We start from the raw sequence: 16902 nt of genomic DNA on the forward strand, positions 1-16902 counted from the left end.
GAGAGAGAGAGATGTCCAGTTGAAAAATATGGAATTTCCAGTTGAAAAATATGTCCAGTCAGCAACTTAACCACTGATTTGGACGGCCACTTAACGGATGGACCTAATTGTGTGACATTGGATAGTTAATGGAGTAATCGATTGAAATTGAAAGTTAATGGAGTAAACTGTCGAGCGCATGAAAGTTAATGGAGTGATCAGTAATTTCTCCTATTTCAAATTCTCAGGCTGCCGACCCTATAAAGGGCACCATAGTGGAAACTCTTCACTATGAAGCCCATTTGTTGTTTTCCTGAAAACTTGGTGGTTGTTTATCTGGTTGTGGAAATGAGATGAGTCCTTAAGTACGTGGTATGTTCATCTGTGTAGTAATGTAAACACCTGCTTCTTGTACAGATCTAGCACAGGCCCTATCCCTCCTAAAAGAGTCCGGCAAAATCTGTGTTCCATTGGTAGTGTTTGGTCACATGCATAAACAGCTAGCATATGGAAAAGGTCTTCGGAAAATGATTGTAGTTGGAGCTGACAACACTATATACCTGAACGCAGCCATTGTTCCTAGAGTGAAGAGACTAAATGATGAACAAGGAAGTAGCAAAGAAAGCTGTGTGAACAATGAACCCGGTCTTTCAACTCTGGAGTCCTGTGGCACCATTCGAGCCTTCACTTTGGTTGAGATTTTGGACGGACGAGTAGATAAGATTGTTGAAACTTGGGTTTCTGTTGTGAGTGATAGAACCAAATTGGAAGAGGAGCACATATTATTCAGAAGTGGCAGTTAGATTCTTCATGGTTTAGATTGGTAAAAATTAGAGCTGCTTATGACTTAAGTTAAAGTTATCCCAAACTAGGCTTAGAATTAGGACTCCTCCCTACAATAGATACCTTTGAGGAACATGTATGATGAGTTGGTCAAGAATGTGTATCCTTTTGCAAAAGAACATTTTCCTTTCTTATTGATCAATCATCAAAATAAATTTCTTTAGGTGTTATTGTTGCTATTAACGTGAAGATTATTATCCATATCCTAGATTTTCGTACACTTTGCAATTATATTATGTAAAGCAAGTAATAAGTAATAACATACAAGGGTTAATGTTTTTATTTGACAGCACCCATTGTATCATCATATTACTATTGAGAACTGAAATGGCAACACCATGCCCCAAGTTTCTTTTGCTTTCCTTTTTCCCTTGGTATCACCATGACCCAACTTCCGAGCAGTCTTATAGCCTTTTTTGACCCATTACCCTTTTCTTAGTGCACATAATTCAGAATTTAGTAATCAACTTTGAGAAAGCCTAGTCATTCTATTGGTTGAAATAAATCAGATTTTGAGTCTTAATCCACTCATCTAATCATATGGAATGAGCTTCTCTTATTGCCATTTGCAGCTGTCCAACAAACAAAGCCTTCTCTGCATTTGCTCAAACTTGTAAAAGGAGGCGTATCATTCCGGTTCATCTAAAACACTTGAGGATTGACACTCTATTCCTTTCAGTTTTCATGTTCATTTATTTGGTCCCCTAGCTTAAAAGCACAAAGGTCCCCTACTCAACCTCTTTCTTCATACCTCTTAAATTAGTTTCAGACTTCATCCACTTATATTACTCCAACTCTTGTTATGTGATGGGTTAGTTTAGCGAAAGCGTCGTATGTATGTGTTGTTACTACTCAAGACCATACTTAAAAGTTTGAGTAAAACACCGTGAAACTTAATAAATTACGACTGGACTTAAAAATTTAAGTAAAATATCATGAAACTTAATCAATTTATCGTTTCTACTTGATGCAAAATAAGTCTACATTAAGACATTCTACCGTAATTTGTCTACTAATACAAAACCTTTTATCTACTAACATCATTGGACACAACTTTACAGTCTTTCATCCTTACATTGTCACCTAAAGTAGTTTGTCCACTTACTAATTCTATAACAGTGTCAAATTGTATTGGACCCAATTAGTCCTTGATAACATTGGATCTCTCATTAATCCAAATACAATATCCACTAAATTCCAAACTTTACACTTGTATTTTTCCATCTTAACAAACACAGAAATGCATAGCCAAAATGAAAGTTACTGATGCTTTAGTGGCAGATGTGAGATGCACTACTCACTATAGTTTGTTAATCAAGGATTTAGATCTTAATCTAATAAGTTAATCATATAAAAAAATAAAGGTTAATTGGCTAATTTGGGTCAACAAGGGGGTTAGTGAATTGACCAAGTCCACAACATTTGCCTGAACAAAGCAAAATCAAGAATGTCAGTCTGACATTTCTGACCCTACATCACCTCTGCCATTCTTCCCTTTCTTCGAAGATCCTTGCAGCCTTTGACTGAATCTCACCCGTCCATTCATCCATTCCTTGTAAATCTTTCCATTTTTCCATTTACTACCCCCATCCACTTTTGGTTCTTCTAACAAGAACTAGTTCCAGCAGAGCTATTCTTTGGCAAATCACCTTGAAGAAGAACATTATTGTACAAATGAAGTAAATTTCTGATATCTCAAGGGAGCCAAACTAGCAGCAACAACCTAGCTCATTTAATGACTAGTTGTTATTCGCGAACAAATTTATGAATATGACCAAACCATGTTCTTCCGATATTAATAGGTATTACTCCAAGTAAAGATCTCATTGATTTCCTAATATGGAAAAGTGAATGTGATGAGCTCCATCCCTTTAATGCCTCATCAATATGAATGTATTTTTTTTTTTTTTTTTGGTCGACCATCAATATGAATGATTACTTCATCCCTTTGATGGGAAAGTGAGGAGTTGAACCACTTCTTTTTACCAAAGTAAAATCTTGGGCATATATGACATTTCAACCTCTCAAAAAACAAGTCATGGAGCTGTTAAAAATAGAGAGTAGATAGTTGTACCTGCACCTATCTCCATCATCACCATCATCAAGTATTCATCTTCAACATTCAAAAACAACCTGCTCTCTTGTTTTTGCTTAGACAAAAACAACAAACATCCTTAGGGAAAATAAAACAAAGTTTAATTGCATATGCCACTGTTATAGTTATATTCTGTTCCTGATTCTCTCTCAGCTAAAGCTAGCTCCCTCCTTGTTCCTCTCCAACACCATTTCACACACCTCATCTCCGCTTAGATCGGATCTCTTCTCTCCCCACCTTCACCACTTTCGCCTTTGATTTCATCTCACGCCACCTGTTCCATCTTCCCCAGTAAAATTCACACAAACCAAAAACCCCATTCACCCCAAACCAAAAAACAAAAAAAAAAGTTTACAGAGTTTTCAACCATCATAACCAAACCAAAGAAAGAACCAAACTTTGGATTGGATAGCCAAAACAGGGGAGGACCCAATTGAGGTGTTTGATGCCTGAGCAATACCCAATTGTGGTTTGTGATTCTTCAAACTGGGTGTGTGTTAAATGGGCAATGTAACGTCTGGTGTGGCTGCAAAGTTTGCGTTTTTTCCACCAGACCCGCCGACGTATCATGTGTCGAAAGACGAGGGAGGGAAGCTTGTGTTCTCTGGAGTCTCGGCTGATAAGAACATGGAGCCTCATTTGCTTGAGACCAAAGCCGGAAACAGAGTCGTGGCCACGTTTTGGAAGCACCCTTTTGCAAGGTTCACCATTCTTTACTCGCATGGCAATGCTGCTGATTTGGGTCAGATGCATGAGCTCTTCATTGAGCTCAGGGCTCACCTCAGGGTTAATATTATGAGGTGAAATTTTTCATTCTCTTTTTTGTTTTGGAATGTTTGTGTATGTGTTTATGGATTGGATTGTTGATTATTATGCAACGAGTCTTTCCTTTTTTTTGAATGGATCAAATAGTAATTTTCTGCTTTGATTCTGTTTATCTAAACTAAAGGATGATAATTTGGTTAAGTTGGTAATAAAAGTTTGAGAAATCCATTGTTGCATGTTTCCTCTGTTTTGTTGTTTATGGATTCATTTCATGTTCATAGTTTCAATTTAAGGCTGCCCGCTTTATAATCTTCCCTGCTTGTTTTGTTTACCCGTAAAGGAAAGGAAAATATAGGAATTCTGTAATGCTAGTGTTATATGTACGATCTCAATTTGATGGCTTTTATAACCAAAGAACAAATATTTAGCTCAAGCTTCATTCTTTTCAATTTTTTGTTTCTGTGGGGATTGGGGGCTGGAAGAGATGCATTGGATATGAATGTTGATAGACATTGAAATTACTATGTAAGCATTTGTCGTTTAAAAATCTGAGAAGAGTCAGGACCTTAAGCTTTGTCTGTAATGTACAAGCTGATGTGCTGTGCTACAGTAAATATGTACCTTTCTGTATATTTACTTCACTTATTTTTCATTGGCAGCTACGATTATTCAGGATATGGAGCATCCAGCGGTAAGGTAAGAATTAGTAATATGTGGAAATCATCTATGATAGACTTGAACTTGCTTAGGAAACTGTGAGTGATGACAAGTGATGCTTATGTTGGTAATTGCCTAGCCATCCGAGTTCAACACCTATCACGACATAGAAGCTGTGTACAATTGCTTGAAGACCGAATATGGAGTAAAGCAAGAAGATTTGATACTTTACGGCCAATCTGTTGGAAGCGGACCAACACTGCACATGGGTTCTCGGTTAAAGAGACTGAGAGCTGTTGTTCTTCATAGTGCAATCCTCTCAGGCATACGAGTTTTATATAATATCAAAGTGACATTTTGGTTCGACATTTTCAAAGTAAGTTTAATTGTACACTTGGAATCTATCATTTTGGTGCTTGTCTTAGTTTCTTAGATTTTGTATTGAAAAGCCTTGTCCAATGTGTGCAGAATATAGACAAAATACGGCATGTCAGCTGCCCAGTTTTAGTTATACATGTAAGTACCTCTACCCTTCCTCGCGTAATTTTCTTTTGTACTGTCAATTTAAAATATCTCCGGAGATAACATCTCTAAGACACGTACATCATATTGATAGACTTCATTTCTTTCAAGGGTGGTATCAAATTATCTAAATTTGATTCAGCTTCATAGAGTTGCTGAGAATGGCCTCCGCTAACTGATATGAAGCTATCCCTAGATGCCTAACTGACTGTTTTTCTCAACCAGAAATCTTTTTGTTATCAACTTGGCTGATAAAGTGCGCATAGACTAATTCATCTATACAGAACGAAAGTTTGTTAAACTCTAGCTAGCTTAGTTCATTTGCTTAATGTCTCATAGTTGCTGCTTAGAAAGGTAAAAGATTATTTTGCAAGATAAGTAGCAAGTATGTGACATAGTAACAACAAGAGCTTTGGATTGATTCTACTGATGGTTTCCTAGTCAACTATGAAAGCGTGGAAACAGACTCGTAACTCCCCATTGGACGTGGCATACATATTTTATAAGGGAGACTTCAATAGGTAATCTAACAAGTGAAAAACTAGTCAAAGAAAAAGTGAAAGAAAGTTTCCCCTACCTGTAAACCATTTTTCTCTAGAAGGTTGGTAATTTATTAGGTTCTCCATTGTTCAACAAATAGTGGTTCCGATTATACTTAAACTAGGCATGTAGTCTGAACCAAAGTTTCTTTATCAAGAAATTGACTTTAGAACTGCTTTTCCACCTATTGTTCGCCGTTCGATTGTTGCTTTCATTCATCGATATGCTGCTATTACTGATACATGTTTAATAATGGATTTTGCAGGGAACAGAAGATGACATTGTCGATTTGTCCCATGGGAAGCGTCTATGGGAACTTTCCAAAGAAAAATACGACCCCTTATGGGTCAAGGGCGGAGGCCATTGCAACCTAGAAACGTATCCAGAGTACATTAAGCACTTACGCAAGTTCATCAATGCGATGGAGAAACTCTCGCTCTCGAATCCATCGAAGAAAGAACAGACTCCTACCCCGAGTATGGAATTAAAACACAACAAGTGCTTGAGATTTTCCAAAAAATAGCGGGTGATTAATTTTTACATCTTATGAGAAGCATTAGGGAATGTAAAACAGAAAAATCCCACTGCAGTGTGATCCTATCTCCACTAATAGCTACAATTGCTTGTATCATGAACCAGAGTGTTTGCTGAAGCTATGTTTTTCTTGGTAGATGAAAGGATAGGAATCATGCATAGAGTGTTTGATCTAGATAGCCATCTTGCAGTGCTTCCTTCCTGAGTTCTTCTTACGTATCATTTAATAGAATGGACTTATGTAAAGAAGACTATCATCAGTTTCAGAGAAGAGAGATACATGGGCTTGCTTTCAATTTACTTTATCGGCCCAACACACCTATTCTTTTGATCATGAAAAGTATCCTTTGAGCCCAAGACATGTACCATAGCGTAGCTGTAATGAGAAAAAAAAATACGACATGTCGCTAAAGACAAACGACAATCCTTCGGGCTAGGGGGAGATGTGCTGTGTCTAGGCGGTGACACGTACCGTGGGCCTAGACGGGCTTATTAGGGGGTCCACTCTTTAAAAAAGAAAAAGATAAACTAAACGACAAACCCGCGGGTTAGCGGGAGAAATTTTCTGTGCTGTGTCTAGGCGGTGACACGTGGTGTGGGCCACACGAGTGTGGGGTCTACCCTTTGAAATGAAGAAAAAAAAGAAGGAAAAACTGGACTATAAGAAGGTGATGCTTCGACTGAATCGAAATGGTGGTGCTTCGACTCGCCGTCGCCGCCATGATCCACCGCCTCCCGACGCTCTACACCGGCGGATTCGATGGCATGCTTTGTGTGTGTGGAGTGGAAATTGCCGGCGGGTTATGGCTGATTCGCAAAACAGTGAGGATGATTCTTCCGAGAGCAATGTACAAGTTTCTATTGGAAATAAAGGTGCTGCTGTTATTGAAGGGAAGCTTCAGTTTGAAACGGCTAAGATACATGATTGCATAGACTTCATTCAATCCAAGCAACCTCGCCTAACTGGTATGTACATGATATATATGTATGTTTATCAGTACTGTGAAGCTTTTCATATGTTAAGTAAGTGAGGATGTTGAAACTGGCTTGTTTGAATGTCTGCATGAGCTTATTGGATTTGAAAGTAGCTTCTTAATGCTTTCTGGTTTGCTTAAGAGCAATGGACATTCATTGTGAAACTAAAACTACTGTAAATAAAAATTGAAACTTTGGCCAAATATGATTAGGGAGATGGTTCGAAATCCCTAAGCAAGCATGGATTATTAATTTTTAAATCATATGATTAGGGAATTTAAAACACTAAAACAGAAGAATCCCACTGCAGTGTGATTCTATCTCCACTGATAGCTACAATTGCTTGTATCATGAACCAGAGTGTCTGCTGTAGCTATCAAGCTTGGTGTTTTTCTGCCATCAGTTTCAGAGAAGAGAATACGTGCTTGCTTTCATTTTACCTTATCGGCCCAACACAACTTAGTCTTCTTTGGATGATGAGAAGTATCATTCGGCCCAAGACATTTGCGGAGCTAGGTTGGTACTTGGTACGATCTGGGTCTAGGAAAAGACTGAATAAGTTGGAGTGTACTCTCACTCTGCCGTTGAAATCTTCAAAACGGTGATGATCCGACTCGCTCCGACTCACCGACTCACCGCCGCCGCACCACCGCTCCTTGATGCTCTACAACGGAGGATCATATGGTGGTTAGTTATTAATAGAGAGGCTCAACATATGAAGCCGTCTAAATGCACTACTGTACGTGGTTATTGTGGATTCATACGTATACTCTTTAGCATTGTGCAACTGTTTTTCATGGCAACTTGTACGTTGCATCGTTTAGTTTATGGATGTGGTTTCGTTGGCTGAGGGTGAGGAGAAGCATTCTGTGTTATGGACTTATGGCTGGTTCGTTTGGTCAGCTACAGATGGTTTCGAAGGAGCCAAACCTAGACATGGAGTCCATGACCGAGGGAGTGGTTTGCATATGAGTTGTTGGTTTGTGTCGAGGGATTGAGAGAGGGCATGTAATGTCAATAGCTACATGTGAAAATCTTTTGAACCCTTATAACATTTTAATTCGTGTTCACTGTGATTTGGATGACGATCGAGCTCAAACCGACAACTTGTATGCAAACCACTCCCCCAATATTTTGAACTTTTATAACATATTAATTCGTGTTTATTGTGATTTAGATGACAATCGAGTTTAAACCGACAACTCATATGCAAACCACTCTCCTAATTTTTTAAACCCTTATAACATATTAATTCGTGTTCACTATGATTTGAATGACGATCGAGTTTAAAGTAACATACCTCGGTTGAATGTACTATTTGTATGTATAAGAGATTAAGAGGTATAACAACCTTGGCAAAAAAGAAAATGGTAAAATACAAACCCCTATGTGACGTGTAGGACCCTTACTCGTCTCTCTCTCTGTTCCTGTGACCGACGTGCCGTATCCCGTGAAGGCTGGGCCTATTTATTTTTTTGTTATTTTTATTCCCGGGTCTGGACCAACTCCTGAAGCGGGTCCCGAGACAACTGGGCCAACCCAATCAGGATCCGAAACGTGGTATCTTCGGCGCAAGTACAGGGTCCAGAGGGGATGGCTTCTGTCTGATATGACAAGTGTGTACTTGGGTTGGTTACAAAGGTCTTAGGTCAAGTCTGACTGCTTCAACCGACATCCCTCACTCTATTGTGCTAAACGTGAACCTCACTCTCCTCCTCTATTGTTTACACTATAGTTTTCTATAAATTTACTACCTCAACATTCATCAAAGTAAAATCATAGAAATAATGAGCATCTCCAGGTAAACTCCGCATTGTTCATCTTTGAATTTGGTGTAGGCTACATTTAGAAGCTTTTTTACCTTTAAATTTTGAATTAACATCTTTTCTTGTTGCAATTTAGTATTTTTTGACATAATGCGTTTGATCTGGTAGGAGCATGCTAGGTTGTAAGTGAGACAGACGTTATAAAGATTTTCCTAATAATAGAAGGTTATTAGTTGGACCCCAAGTACAAAATATGTCTTAGCTTTCACAAAATTGGATTAGTTTGATTACGGGAGTCACTCCTTGACATGTAATATTGAAGATAAAATCCAAAATCACCATCATCAAGACCAAATGGACACCCTTTTGAATAGGGAGAAATGAAATCGAGTAAACTTCTGAAAAAAAGGAAAAAACAAGAATCAATCTCATTAAATTCCCAAGTAATCAGTGGGATTCTGTTTGCAATCCCCTGTTTTGCCATCATTTCCTAATAAGTAACAAAACAGTGAAACACAACTCTACATCATCACCCATGGATATGGCTCTGCCTCTCGTAGCTTTGCATCTTGAAAGTTACCTCATTTTTTAGTTTGAAAAATTACATTGATGTAATAATATGAAACGAAGAGAATCTAATCGATGTGTAAATCATTTTTATATGGTAAAAATGATGATAGGGTTCCATTGACCTGTTACCTAGGTTATCAAAAAACCTAAAGGTCTTCCCACTCTGAGTTTACCCTAATTATAAAAATGTCTGCAAGCAAGCTCTGTATTATATAATTCTGAAACCCCATTACCAAAGTGAAGCCTTTTGTCTCTGTTGGGTTTTAGAAGATAAAGTAAAAGACAAGGTCGCAGAAAGAGAAAGTAAGAGTTCCACAGCATATAAAATACTCAGAATCACGATTTTTTGTTTTTGTTTTTGTTTTTGTTGGGTTGAATCCTTCACTCTGTTCTGGCCATCACCATCATTGTCCATTTGTACAGCTTTTACTTCTACCCACATTCTCTTTCTCTCTCTAGCCACTTTCTCAGTTTTTGATCCCTCCCCATTTCTTATTGGCATGTTCAGAATAAAACCCAGAAAGCTGAGTTTGGTATTAAAAAGTTTGCAACTTTTGTTGTACTAGTTTCTGATATCTGTTTGTTTGGTTGTTGCTCTGTTTCTCGTTCTGGTGTGAAGTTTGGCGAGTCACAATGACCGTGGAGGATCAGAGGGACCGGTTTCCGGAGGGTATGAGAGTCCTGGCCGTCGACGACGACCCAACTTGTCTCAAATTCTTGGAGGGTTTGCTTCGCAAATGCAAGTATCATGGTAAGAAAGTCTCTTTTCTTTTAGTGTTGTAAGTACCCTGTTCTTGAATTTTGAATCTCATTGTTTCTGTTCAGATAAGAGGTGGTACTTTGTTTATCTTAATAGCTAATCCACAGTCTCAATCTCTGTTCACACTTAGTTCATTCAAGTTTCTTCTTTTATGCTATTTTTTAGACTTCAATTTTGCAAAATTCCCTTGTTTAATCTTGAAGTTGTATGCTGATATGTGTTCTGTGTTTGACAATATGGAGATGAAACTATGAGAAATTTATTGTCATGAAGTTTGTGTTTTTATGTTGTCGTGTGGCCTTTTTCTATTTGAGCATTTTGTTTTGAGTGTGGACATTTGTTTCAAACTTTGGTTTTGTTTATTTTATTTGCAGTTACTACTACGAATCAGGCAATCAAGGCATTGGAAATGTTGAGGGAAAACAGAAATAAGTATGACCTTGTGATCAGTGATGTTAATATGCCTGACATGGATGGCTTTAAGCTCCTTGAACTCTTGGGGCTTGAGATGGACTTACCTGTGATCAGTAAGTATGAACTTACTCTTGATGTTTTGAGATTGTGTAATGTGTATGACTTCTGTAGTCTTGTTTTAGTACAAAAGTGGAAAATTTTGTAAAATTGTTTCAATTCGAAAACCTGACTGTGTATAGTGATTGTTCAAGGAGTGGGGGAGAAATGTGTTATTGACACCATTTTTGTGTCGTGCGACAGTGTTGTCAGGATATAGTGATGTGGAACTTGTAATGAAGGGAATAGATCATGGTGCTTGTGATTATATGTTGAAACCTGTTAGACTTGAAGAGCTCAAGAATATCTGGCAACATGTTGTCCGGAAAAAGAAGTCCGAGACCAAGGACCAAAAGAAGTCTTCCAATCAAGATAAGGCTAGCAATGGAACTGGAGAAGGTGTAAGAGGGGCTTCACCAACAGGTAGCTCAGATCAGAATTGGAAACTGCACAAGAAAAGAAAGGATCAAAATCGAGATGAGGAAGAAGAAAGTGAAGATGATGAACATGAGACTGAGGACTCTTTGAATCAGAAGAAGCCACGGGTAGTTTGGTCAGGGGATTTGCACAGAAAGTTTGTGGCAGCTGTAAATCAGTTGGGAGTCGAAAGTGAGTCTTCTGCTAATGTGCTGATTTTGTTGTATAGTAATTATCTTTACTGATGCTTTTTTTCCGTCTGTCCCCTTCTTTTTTTATAATTTATATTCAGAAGCTGTTCCAAAAAAAATTCTTGACCTGATGGATGTTGAAGGACTCTCAAGGGAAAATGTGGCGAGCCATCTACAGGTACTCATCTTTCCTTGCTTTATTTTCAGAACAATTTTACTAGTATGTTAAATTGATTTTTCTAAAGGCTGCTGACTGATCCAGAACTTTTTGTTGACACTCTTTCATTCTGTGTTTCAGAAATATAGGCAATATCTTAAAAAATTAAGAGGAAAAGAGTCACCCTACGCGCGCATGGGTTTGCTAGATGGATTTAGAGATATACAATCCTTGAGATCAGGGAGAATGTCGAGTTCTACTTTATCAACATACACATCTGGTGGGTTGCTTCGTAGATTAAATTCCTCAGCTGGTTTAAGCACAGGAGGAATGACTTCTGCTGGTCTGGGCCAACCTGGTCACTCCCAAAACTTGAGCAGCTATATTAATCCTTTTGCAGAGCTCCAGCCAACTGTGCCTCCAAACCAAAGTCCACATTTATTCCAAGGGACTCCAGCATTATCAAAGTTCAATCCATTGCAGCAGAGCAAGTGCATCAACCACAATGGGAAGTCCTATCCCGACAATGATTCAGCAAATTACAGACTATCATCTACATTTCAGGATTCTGGAGTGTCTTCTAGCTCACTCCCTTCTGATTCCAATTTTGCGAGCAATCCTTTGGTGTTACAAGGCATCCCACAACAAACAAATAGTATGGGAGTGTTTGGCAATCCGACTTCTGTTAAAGTATCATTTGGCATCTCTGGTTCCTCTAATTTTCTGGATTACAATCGGTGTAGTGAAAACATTCAGGGTGGTGCACAGTCATCCAGCTTTTCATCAAATGCTTTGCCAATGAGTGAGCGTTTTAATCGTGGTCAAATTCATACTAATAACTTGGGTGTTTGTTCTAGTAGGCCTCAAATTGGGAACACTCTGAATGATTTCTCTTCTGTAAGTGCACTCTCAGCTCCTGTTGACGAATTAAGAGGAAATGTAGAGAACCAAGAAGGCTTGATTGGTGATGTTGTACCAACACTGACTTACATGCCAAAGCAAAGGTGGGAAGAACATAAGACAGGCTACATCCATGATTCGAATCAAACTTTCAGCGCCATAACCTCCCCGGGTTCTACATTGGGTACTGATGGCATCGTAAGCCACAAATTGAATCAAAATGATGCAGTATGCAATTATGAAAGGAATTCCTCTCTACATGACCAGTTAAATGGGGCTACTCCAATATTCGTGCAACCAAGTGAGGCTGGTAAGTCTTCCATGGAGACAAAGATGAAGCCAAATGAGGACTACTTCTTGGAGCAAACACACTCACCTAATGGCTTCCTACAGAACAGTTATGAATCTTTTGATGATATAATGAGCACGATAATGAGAAGGGTATGATTAGCTGCTTATCTCAAGTCGTGTTGATGTGTTTTCTTATTTCGTCCAAGTCATATTTAAATAGGTCTTAAATCCTACATCTTCAATACACCATCAAAATGTTCTGGTTTATTTTTGGATGCATGCAGCGTGTTGCTTCACTTTGTGTCACCTTCTTCTATATACCGAGTCATTAAGGACCATTGATTTGCAAATTTCTATGTATTATGCTTGTACTTTCTCTCTTCCTCTTCTGCAGCATTTATAATATGAACGTGATTATGATATGCAGGAACAAAATGAGAATGTTGATACTTTACTGGACGCAGAATTTGGGTTCGATGCACACTCCCTTGGCTCCTGTATGTGAGACATTGCTGTTAGTTACTAGATAAGAGAATTTTACCCTCTATTTGGAGGAACATCATTGTGTAATTTCATCTCGTGTAATTTTTACCTCTTCCCTTGGCAACTTCTTATGTCCTTGCAAATGCATATAGGAAAACTGTATCTTCCTCAATTCTTTCATTCTCTTTTCCCCTTTCCATGTTGAAGTAATACGCAAACGGCAGAATAAGTTGCCTACTTTTTATATATTCTCTGTCCACTTATCATTTCTTTTTATACAAACTGATTGAGGGTTCTATTATTGGGAATGATGAAGCTTCTTAACAAATGGATCACATAACAATTTCTTGATACATAGGAGAGAAGAAGATACCAATTTCCATTATATAAGTAAATTCCTAGTATTCATTCCCTTGTGACACAAACAAAGCATTAACAATTTCAAATCATCAAAACACAAGTCATTTTCATGATGAAACACGCTGTGATAATAACAAAGCATTACATTCAATCTAGTTCTGTAAGTGTAAGCTGAGCTCTCCGTTCTGCAGCTCTCTTCCTAACAAATATTCCCCACCTTAAAGCGGCTTTGAGCTTAAGCCATCCAACAACAGCTTTCCCCGAGCTTTTTCCATGCTCTTTGCTGACTGATTGACCTACATGAGGCTCATACTGTACACTATAGTTATAACAAGCATCATCAGAATGACCAAAACTAGACCCTGTTCCGATGCCGACTCCCATACTAAATGTCTTCATTAACAGTCTCTGCATGTCATCACTCTCCAACATTTCGGAACTCCTTATCCGGATCTCATCAGCAACATTGAAGTCCTCAAACCCGTTCCCATAATTTGGCCGTGACCAATCTGCTGAAAAATTTGATGTACCTCCAAGTGACATGTAACCTGTGGTGCTAGGTAATGCTGTTTGTGGGTTGCTGAATTTGACCAAAGATGTTTGATCAGGCCGCACAAATGGAACAAACTGAGGGACGACTGGTAGGTGGTTATTTTCTATTCGAAAATGTTGGGAGAAATCAGAGTTATATTGCGGCCTGCTTTGAGTAGCTGCAGAATGGTGATCTAAGCCATTGTTGTGGGAAGGTACTGCCACAGGTGCAGTCATAGCCATCATGCCATTGTATTCTACGACTTGATGCCAATTATCATATGCTCTCTTCATCAAAGTATCCACTGAAACCTGCATAACAAAATCTGAATAAGCGAACTGAGTCCAAATAGTACACAAATAAACATGTTTTTGAAGAGTTGATAACAAACCTTCTGACTGTGAGTAAGGGATTCTAAGGAGTAAAATTGACCATCAGCGATGAGGCCCCTGAGCTCATAAATATGGTTGAAGACAACACCCTTGGTTTGAGATTCATCAGTGTAGTAAACATAAAGCTTTCCACCCAAGACACAAGTTTTTGCATGCTCCACAGTGTTTTCCCACATCCTATTGGACATACCGCTCCCCAGGACCTGCATTCAGGAATTTTGAAACAAGAAACAGAAGATGAAAAACAAAAACAAAGCCTACAGAAGCAAGAGAAAAATAGTGATTAAAGTTGACCAAGTAGGATGTGATACTTACACTTCTTAATCTTTGTGGGTCTTTAACAAGAAGGCGGAGGAAGTCTTCAACGGTTACAATCTCAGCCTTAATCAGCTTCTTGTGTAGAGCTCCATCCTTTGCTATTCTATCTAATCTCCACACCTCATCATGCAAAGCTGGAGGGTAATGTTTCTTGTATACTTCAAGTTACAAAAAACAGTAGTATGGTCAAATCTAGCATTGCTTAAATAGGACATGAATTGAGGAAATCAATACAAAAACTAACTCACATTCTCCCCTGTGATCTTTAACCAAAAAAGCATCTGTTTTAGCTTCACAAATACGAATTCCTTCACAGTTGCCAGGGGCAAGCTTAACTCCAAGCCTAAATTTCCTACTCCTTATCCAGCTAGAATTGTCTGTAAAAGTAAGCTCTCCAAGTGTACCTACCCCTTCCTTAAGAATAACTTGTACATCCCCAGTCAGAAGAGGTCTTTTCCCCTCACGCTCCTTTACCTCATGGTTTTCAAAATGCTCTTTTGTCCAACCATCCTCAACTTCATCATTGAAGTCACCTTCCAGTACAACAATATTAAGCTTTGCAGATGCTTCTGGTCCTGTTTGTACAACACAGCCTTTACTTAAGTCTAGCAGCACAACATGAATTGATGCTCCTTGCTCTCCTTCAACCTTTGCACCTGTGAATAGATGCGGTGGCATTCTTGTTTTAAATTGCAGTTGAAGATTTTTCTCTTCCGAGCCTAGTAGTCTGGGCGGTGGAGACCTGCCATATGTGAAGAATGTGAACATTATACCGCTAATTTTACCATATAGATGGAGACATCTATATAAGGATATTGTGGTTGGAACGGTTGGAACAAACCTTCCAGGCAGTTCAACATGTTCTATTTTCGTCAAAGCACGCTCCAATTCCTCACTCACCTATTATTCAAAAGAGTTTCATAATTGATGAATGAATAACACAAAGTTTGGATAACAGAATCATTAAAAGGTAATGGTAATCTTCTCAAGCACGATAAAGAGGGAAAAGATGAACATGATAGACTCCACTCAGTTGATAAGCATATTGAAGAGATTCAGCTAATAGCTTCAACCAAAACTCTCCTGTAAAGAGTGAAACTTTGACTCACAATTCTGCGGAGCATAGGCTCCAAAGTTGAGGCAAGCCTTTGCAAGCTATCCACCTTCAGGGATTCCACAATGACACTGCAAATGAATGAAGCATGCATATAAACAATAGACATAAAATCTGACACTGAGACCTTGAACAGAGGTAACTCAACAATATGATGATTATAATGATTATAATGATGCACAATGGCACTAAAGTACTAAGCCTCACCATGTTAGTCCAATTTTTCCATCCTCCAAACACAGTTTCATATCAGAAAAGTAGCTAAATCAACAACACTACTAAGCAATCAAATTATTTCAAATGCCACAATCAATTCAATCATTCAAAATTCCAGCATACCATCAAAGCAATTGAGCTAATACTCACTGAACTGTGATGCAATCTTCATCTAACATATATAGTTATTATCACACATACATTTGATAATCCATATACACAAACTAAACCAACATTCAATTCCTCCTTGGGGCAAAGCATGATGATTGAGACAAAGAACAAATATGACTACGATACCCAAAATTACTAGTTCATACAAAGTAGTACACAATAAAACAAACCATAAGAACACAAACACGGACAGAGTGAAACAAACCTAGCCAAACCAGGCAGTTTCGGTCTCTTCGACTCATGACTGAGATGTTCTGTCTCATCATAAACCCCATCCACATCTTGACCTTGTTCATAGCCTCTCTTCTCGGCCCTCACGTTTCGTGAACTTTCCATTCCCGCCAACACTACAAGTCTGTTTAAAAATCTTTCCAAAAATAGAAACCCAAGATGGTTCTAGGAATCACCTGCACAACAGAAGCTTCATCGGAGAAGGACAACACGTAAAGCCCCAAAACAAAGTATTGGTTTTTTTGTTTGTTTTTGTCAAAAGTTTCTGCGATCTGGGTATCAAGTGCAATAAGATGTCTAGGTTGGAAAGATGGATCTGTTTGGAATAGTTTATATGATGGTGATCCAATCCGGGATTATATTAATGGGGAATTTGCATGTTAAAATATTAAAAGGGTGTATAATTCAACATCACAGTCTCTCAGTCACAGCTGGGTTTGGTGGTCTCTCTGTGTGAGTCTTGTGAATGCATGAATGTTGAAAGTCTGAAACCGCGTCTTTTGGTGCAACCCTTGTGCCATTAGCATCATTTCGTATTTGAAGTTTTTTATAATTTTTGCTAGAACAAAGCAATTAATATTTAAAAAATAACAAAATGGTACGATAAAACTGT

The 16902-nt window shown here is 38.4% G+C and overlaps 4 protein-coding genes across 5 annotated transcripts in view; 3 read left to right on the plus strand and 1 right to left on the minus strand.

Moving 5' to 3' along the window:
• LOC101305872 overlaps window positions 1–1102 on the plus strand; it is a 4958-nt gene extending 3856 nt beyond the window's left edge. The window contains exon 9 of the mRNA XM_004287057.1: window positions 397–1102. Coding sequence (XP_004287105.1) covers window positions 397–782 — 386 coding nt within the window. The 3' untranslated portion in view covers window positions 783–1102. The remainder of the gene's footprint in view (window positions 1–396) is intronic.
• A 1814-nt stretch (window positions 1103–2916) lies between these two features.
• Window positions 2917–6219, plus strand: LOC101306161 (abhydrolase domain-containing protein FAM108B1-like). Its single transcript, XM_004287058.1, has 5 exons — window positions 2917–3717; window positions 4342–4378; window positions 4479–4715; window positions 4808–4855; window positions 5667–6219. The coding sequence occupies exons 1-5, from the start codon at window positions 3419–3421 to the stop codon at window positions 5922–5924; spliced, it is 879 nt and encodes a 292-aa protein (XP_004287106.1). The 5' UTR covers window positions 2917–3418; the 3' UTR covers window positions 5925–6219.
• A 3545-nt stretch (window positions 6220–9764) lies between these two features.
• Window positions 9765–13200, plus strand: LOC101306455 (two-component response regulator ARR12-like). 2 transcript variants are annotated; one of them, XM_004287060.1, is made up of 7 exons: window positions 9765–9997; window positions 10381–10533; window positions 10721–11125; window positions 11226–11302; window positions 11423–12083; window positions 12195–12622; window positions 12900–13200. In XM_004287060.1, the coding sequence occupies exons 1-7, from the start codon at window positions 9880–9882 to the stop codon at window positions 12975–12977; spliced, it is 1920 nt and encodes a 639-aa protein (XP_004287108.1). In that variant the 5' UTR covers window positions 9765–9879; the 3' UTR covers window positions 12978–13200. The 2 variants fall into 2 exon arrangements, with proteins under 2 accessions (XP_004287108.1, XP_004287107.1); XM_004287059.1 differs by lacking the exon at window positions 12900–13200 and having other exon boundaries at window positions 11423–12799.
• A 101-nt stretch (window positions 13201–13301) lies between these two features.
• LOC101306949 lies at window positions 13302–16843 on the minus strand. Its single transcript, XM_004287061.1, has 7 exons — window positions 16264–16843; window positions 15667–15742; window positions 15399–15457; window positions 14806–15299; window positions 14555–14715; window positions 14239–14442; window positions 13302–14158 (listed from the first exon to the last, which is right to left on the minus strand). The coding sequence occupies exons 1-7, from the start codon at window positions 16392–16394 to the stop codon at window positions 13463–13465; spliced, it is 1821 nt and encodes a 606-aa protein (XP_004287109.1). The 5' UTR covers window positions 16395–16843; the 3' UTR covers window positions 13302–13462.
• Between the last annotated feature and the right edge of the window lie 59 nt (window positions 16844–16902).

Source organism: Fragaria vesca, linkage group LG1 (genome assembly GCF_000184155.1).
Source record: "Fragaria vesca subsp. vesca linkage group LG1, FraVesHawaii_1.0, whole genome shotgun sequence".
Classification (NCBI taxonomy): Eukaryota; Viridiplantae; Streptophyta; class Magnoliopsida; order Rosales; family Rosaceae; genus Fragaria; species Fragaria vesca.

Coding starts and splice junctions, on each gene's coding strand:
- LOC101306161 (XM_004287058.1), top strand. CDS start 3,419: ATGGGCAATGTAACGTCTGGTGTGGCTGCAAAGTTTGCGTTTTTTCCA. Junction 4,379..4,478: donor ATGGAGCATCCAGCGGTAAG/GTAAGAATTAGT, acceptor GTAATTGCCTAG/CCATCCGAGTTCAACACCTA. Junction 4,716..4,807: donor TTTGGTTCGACATTTTCAAA/GTAAGTTTAATT, acceptor CAATGTGTGCAG/AATATAGACAAAATACGGCA.
- LOC101306455 (XM_004287059.1), top strand. CDS start 9,880: ATGACCGTGGAGGATCAGAGGGACCGGTTTCCGGAGGGTATGAGAGTC. Junction 9,998..10,380: donor TCGCAAATGCAAGTATCATG/GTAAGAAAGTCT, acceptor TTTTATTTGCAG/TTACTACTACGAATCAGGCA. Junction 10,534..10,720: donor GATGGACTTACCTGTGATCA/GTAAGTATGAAC, acceptor GTCGTGCGACAG/TGTTGTCAGGATATAGTGAT.
- LOC101306949 (XM_004287061.1), bottom strand. CDS start 16,394: ATGGAAAGTTCACGAAACGTGAGGGCCGAGAAGAGAGGCTATGAACAA. Junction 15,300..15,398: donor CATGTTGAACTGCCTGGAAG/GTTTGTTCCAAC, acceptor CACATATGGCAG/GTCTCCACCGCCCAGACTAC. Junction 14,443..14,554: donor ACCCACAAAGATTAAGAAGT/GTAAGTATCACA, acceptor TCCTGAATGCAG/GTCCTGGGGAGCGGTATGTC.